The sequence below is a fragment of the Gavialis gangeticus genome, unplaced genomic scaffold (genome assembly GCF_001723915.1).
Source record: "Gavialis gangeticus isolate Ggan-Ray unplaced genomic scaffold, GavGan_comp1, whole genome shotgun sequence".
In the NCBI taxonomy this organism is placed as follows: domain Eukaryota; kingdom Metazoa; phylum Chordata; order Crocodylia; family Gavialidae; genus Gavialis; species Gavialis gangeticus.
This window is the reverse complement of record NW_017729031.1, coordinates 91,423,618-91,429,516: the sequence shown is the minus strand read 5'-3', so window position 1 is coordinate 91,429,516 and position 5,899 is coordinate 91,423,618. Positions and strand designations below refer to the sequence as shown.

General features: G+C 40.3%; 1 protein-coding gene across 7 annotated transcripts in view; it reads left to right on the top strand.

Moving 5' to 3' along the window:
* Positions 1 to 5,664, top strand: part of HDAC4 (histone deacetylase 4) — a 481,696-nt gene extending 476,032 nt beyond the window's left edge. For all 7 annotated transcript variants that reach the window (XM_019523379.1, XM_019523376.1, XM_019523374.1 and 4 more), the window contains 3 exons: positions 252 to 336; positions 3,596 to 3,737; positions 4,622 to 5,664. In XM_019523379.1, coding sequence (XP_019378924.1) covers positions 252 to 336; positions 3,596 to 3,737; positions 4,622 to 4,661 — 267 coding nt within the window. In that variant the 3' untranslated portion in view covers positions 4,662 to 5,664. The remainder of the gene's footprint in view (positions 1 to 251; positions 337 to 3,595; positions 3,738 to 4,621) is intronic.
* Positions 5,665 to 5,899: the final 235 nt, after the last annotated feature.

Here is a 5,899-nt window from a genome sequence, read left to right as displayed (position 1 = left end):
CGCATGTGCGTGCATAGAGAAATATTGGGGGGAGAAATGTGCATATGTATACAAATAAAACACTGTAATTAGTGGGCTGTTTAAAAATTCTGCATGTTCGGATTGTTAAATTTGAGCAGATAGCAGGAGTCCAAAGAGCGGACTGGGGATTTAGAAGCGATTGTAGCACATACAACTTCTGTAAATAACACTTGAATATAGAATATGTAGTCATCTGAGTTTAAGTTTCTGTGGTATTCCTGTTTTTTCAGCTTGATCCTCTTCCAGAAAGGGTTTTCCAGCAGCGAGCAAATGCCAATGCCGTGCAGTCCATGGAAAAAGTTATTGAGATACACAGTGAGTATATATCAGCTTAGCTCATCTGTGCACAGGCTGTCTTTTTGAGTCTTGTATCATCTTCGTAACTGTAGTAAATAAATCATACTAAGTTCTAGTATATTTACTTAGGCTGGTGGTCACTGTGCAGTGAACTGTATACAGCCACAACTTGATTATAGAATATGAACCATACACAGTACTGTGATTCAAATAGGAATGAATTCAAGGAAATCCTAGCTGTGTCCTATACAAGAGGTCCCTCCTGGTCTTCTGATCTCTGAATGATGCACTTCTGCCTGTCTCATAGCAAGATGCAGCTGTTAGTGCTTGAGCTTATGGCTGGATACTAGAAAACGGTTTGTTTATGTTTCTACTTCCTTTCTCTCACCCTAGCCCAAATTAAATGTAAATCCAAATGATGTAATTCCAGTTGTAGACATTTTCATGGAGCAGATTGGCCTTACTCTTGGTGGAGGAACTAATGCTGAGGTTAGTCATTATAGGAAATACAGGCAGGTGATTGCCATCCTTGTGAAGACAAGTTTTTCTTGTGGTGTGTGAGGTGGGCTGTTTCAGCAGTGCTTACACACAGCCTTCAATGGCTATTAAATACATCCTTTCAGCATATGGTTATTTGGAAATTGTTACAGCTACTAATTAAGAATGAATGTTAATAAAAGAAGCACAGCATTGGGTACAATGGCCAAAACTGTAGATTTGCTTAATACTTTGGGAAAAAAATTAAAATGCTGCTGTCTCTGCATGCAGCGCTTTGAAAATACTCTGGATAGAGACTTTGCTTCTATTCTTTATTTGTAATACAGTAGCAGCAAGAGATTCCCCCCTGGTATTAGCACCCCACTGTGCTAGGCATTGTGTGCGCGTGCGTGCGTGCGTGCGTGTGTGTGTGTGTGTGTGTGTGTGTGTATAAAAAGTTGAAATTGCCTGTGCCAAAGACTTTGCAGTCTGCATACAGAAGACACAGTGGAGAGGGAGATGACTGTCCCCATTTTACAGACGGCAAAGCAAGGACTAGACAGATTAATGGCTATATTTAAAAACAAAAAAAACCCCAACTGACTTTCAAAAGTTACCTAAGATTTAATTAAGATTTAACTGAAAGTTAATGAGACACAGATGTGTTGATCTTACTAATTTTCAGTGAAACCTAGGCTCCATGATCACTTAAAAACAAGATTTCAGTTCCTAAACCACTTGAGTATGTTTTGGATTTGGGATCTGAAGGTTTTTATATGGGGAAAGCCTTACCAGAGATGTTGATGACATGATAGGTCTTTGTGCAGGCAAGGTTTATAAAGCCATGCATAGTCATGGGTTCTGAGGTGGTCAGCAAGCAGCAAAAGCAGCTGAATTCCTTTTTAGTATCTACCTCCTATCTTTACCCTTTGGGACAGGGGAATAGATTTGTTTTTTGAAAAAGCAGTGATTCAGCTCTGATTTTGCATCCAAGGTCTACCTAGAATGACAAAGGAGCATGTTCAGCAAAATATTCAATGCAGGGTTTGTTTTTTTCCTGCCTGAACTCCTCCTACACAAGGTGTTTGGGCACTGAAACCCTGTTAAATCCCAAAAGGTCAGGGTTACACAAGTTTTGACTGCAACTTTTGTTATTTCAGCCTCCCTGCTATTATTTTTATTTTGAAATAGATTTTATTTTGTTAGATGCATGCTTCAACTTGAGACCCCCTGCTAATGTCATTGGGACAAAGATTTTGCCAATGTTTCACTGGAAACAGCCTTGTTATAAGGGTGTTGCATTGTGCCATTTTTTGATGTAAAAGTCATACATACTAGCAAGTGTTGCCTGCAATATTTAGCACACAGAATACACTGCTAATGATATGCCTGTTTACACAGCTAAACAAGATAAACACTTATGTAAAATCCAGATCTTTAATATGACAGCACCACTGTGACACCATATGTTAACATAATAGCAAGATGCTAAATGCCAAATTTTTAGTTAATAACTATGCTGCTGCAAGGGAACTACCAGGCTGACTGTTGATCGTTGGTACGATATAGCAACCAAGTTGTATGGAGAACAAATCAACTTCTAATACAGCAAGCCATTTTGGAAGGTTATCATTAACATGTGGTGGCTAACATTTTTTTTTTCCAATCAGAGCAATCCAAGATCAGATATTTCTGCCACAGTTGTTATGATTAAATTGGCAGTTTTAAGGATTTTAGAACCATCAGTATTCCAATCTTAGTATACCACAGGCTGCAAAATTACTATGGTAACATTTTTCCCTCATTGTAGTGTGAGCTATTTAAATAAAAGCAGTGGCACTGGTAAATGAAATAATACATGAAAGGTGCATTGTTCATCTTTTTGGACCATGGCATCTGCCTCAGTCCAGCACTTTTAAGCATCTTTCCTCTGAATGCAAGTAACTCAGAGTGACCCAGGGGCTTTTAGACTTTGCCCTTGCCTTCCTTTGCCCCTAAACACTCTCTGCCTCTGGGTATGCCACTAGAGCAGCAGCCTGGCCCTCCCGCTCTGTTACCAGGTCAGAGCATTGGGCAGCAATGAGCAGTATTCTCTGCCTTACACCCGTGTCTGTGTGGTGACACATTTTTCATGGATTATTCCTTGAATTCAGCCACTAACCAAGCCTCTTTATGCAGTCTGTTTTACTGTACAGTCAGCCCATTGGAGCTGTCAAAGCTAAAATTTGCTTCACCTGTGAGGAGAGTCTCCCAGGGACAATAGACGGGAGATCCCTCCTGAAGTTCTTTCCAGCCAACAGATGGGAAGGAGCTTAGAGTCTGGATGGCTTGTTGGAGTCTCTGGACCCTTACACACAAGCCAAGATTTTGCCTTCAAACCACATTCAAAAGAGGCCTCTCCACAGCCCTGGGACTGGGGAGAATTAATAAAAATTTAACACAGGCACAAGCTGAATTAGCTGCACATGGCTAGAAGAGGGATGTCTTCCCTAGTTGGCCCTTTGTAGGGCCTAGAGAGGAAGGAATAGGTTTGACTTAGGCATGTTTGTAGTTAATTGTATACGTATACATAATGGGTGAGATTTTTTTTCAGAAGTTCTTGGGATTAATTTTGAAGTCCATTAGGATTTGTACGACAAATTCAGGAGGTGGCTACTTTTGGCCAGTGGTGCAAAGACTTTTTATGTATGTAAAATTTTCACGATACTAAAAACCCCCAAGTTCTAGAGATGCTCACTTTTTATAGTGGTTGTGCAGTGCAGTTATTGGCTAACAGGCTGTTCTTTTATGCCCTTTTTAGGCAAGTATTGGCATTCACTCCAGCGTTATGCCTCCACGGTAGGGTACTCCTTGATTGAGGCACAGAAGTGTGAGAATGAAGAAGCAGAAACTGTAACAGCCATGGCATCCTTGTCAGTAGGTGTGAAGCCAGCTGAAAAGAGGTGAGTTTCCTTTCCTCCCATCCTCTTAGTGCATCTGAAAGATAGCCAATTTGGAGAGTGAAGTATGTAACCCATCTGGGCTCCACTGCACTAGTTTTTTTTTCTTCATTTCCTTGTAACTATCATGAACTTCTTCCTTATCTTCAAAGTAAGTATTTCAGATGTATATGGTTCCTGCCCCTTGGGCTTATTTACACCCTCTTGGCTTTAGAGTGCATGAACAAAAAGGATAGTTTCAAAAAAATGTCTTTAAGTTCCACATGAGTTACATAGGGCGCAACTATATGTGCCCCCAACTGCACAGTTGTTACTGCGCAGTTGTTTAGTACTTGCTAAAGTACTGCACGGTAACCATTATTACCGCACGGTCCTAGTGGCTCACAGGTCATTTCTGACCCTACTACACAATAGCAAGGAGCTACTGTGCAGCAGCATGTTGTTACTGTGCAGTAGGGTCAGCATCCTGGTTCATGCCCACCAATGCTACATTGCTGTAGCAGCTCATGTAGACGCACCCATAGTGCATCTCCTCTGGTCTGAACCAAAACAGACATGTTTGAGCCTCAGTATCCTAAGCTACTTGCAGCAATTTTCAGCATTAGAGAATATGGCTGAATATCATTGTTTGCACCTGAGGCAAATTCACAGACATATTGGCAAGAGGATGTAATTCCTAAGAGGCTGAATGAGAAAAATTGCGTTGGGTTGGTAGAAAAGGTTAGCAGTTGAGGTGAAGGTGAGAGTTTGGCATCTTTGCCAAAGCGAAAATGCACATTTTTTGTACGCAGCACATGGCTAGTTACCCAACATTGTCACATCCCACCTTCTTTTCTCTTTCTTCCTCTGTACCCCATCCTGCCTCCTTTGGGTGAAAATGCTTACAGACCAGATGATGAACCCATGGAAGAGGAGCCTCCCCTGTAGCATTCATTCTGAGCTGGAGTTCTCCTGTTTGTTCGTCCTTGTCTTGAAGCTCTGCCAAGAAGTTTTCTCTTGTTACTCCTGCGTCCTGTCATGGTTTTCTTCCAGAATGCAAAAGGACAACCAGGTGTAAAACAAAGCAACAGAAGAGTCTCTCCATGTTATATATACACGTATGCAGTATATACTTGCAGAAAAGGAAAAACGCTGGTGAAGAGCAGCAATGTTATGGACAAACACACGTGCCAGGCACTCTCCTCTGTTCCTCAATGGAAGCTGAAAGGGGAATGAAGCCTGTGAAGTCTCTGGCAGAGTTGCCAATTTTTTTTCTAAAAACAAAAATCAAAGATTCAACAATACACGGACACACACACACACGGACACACACACACGGACACACACACAAATCTTCATTTTAAAACTGGTGCTTACAATTTGATTATCCACAACTCAGCAATCTCTGTTTGAACCACTCGACCCATCTTGTAGTTGTGTTTCTTGGATTTTTTTTAATGGCTCTTGCCTGACTGCGAATGAAAGACATTCTCATTAGAACCAGAACAGTGTGAGATGGTGTATTTTTAACAAGGACAGAGTGGGAACCAGAATTAGCCTTTATAGATATCTATATATGCACATATAGATATATATAAAGACAAAATTAGAAAGAAAAAAAGAAGGGGAAATGGTAGCCCAGAAGGAGTTCGGCTTTAGTATCTCCAAAGCCATCTGAAGATGAGTTTGTGCCTTTTTTTCAATTAATCTGATGGATTTGGGGCGGCTGGATTTTCTGAAGTTTGAGGAACAATGCCTTAAGAAAAAACAGCAACAGTTCACAAATAGATTTCCTCTGGCTGGGAAAGCTAAGAACTGCCATCAGGAAGGAAGACTTTTTCACTTGTGCTGGCATGATTATGGAATGCAGGCATTACCTGAATAGAGTGTCTCCAAAACTGTCTACAAGCTTGGATTTTTTTTTGTTTTTGCTTTATTGTTGTTAAAAAAAATAAATAAATAAATAAGGTAGTTGCCAGGAAAGTGGCAAATACTGTTGGGTCTTTGAAATTCAAACAATTTTAAAAACATTTTCAAATGTTTTTCTCTCTCATAAGTTACCTAATAATTGAACTTATCAATTTGGTTGTTGAAGCATGTAATAGACACAAATGCAGTTTTAAGATTGGAATGCTTTTTATTAAAAGCAACTAGCATGAGATATTGCTTAAATTGTTAGGTATAAA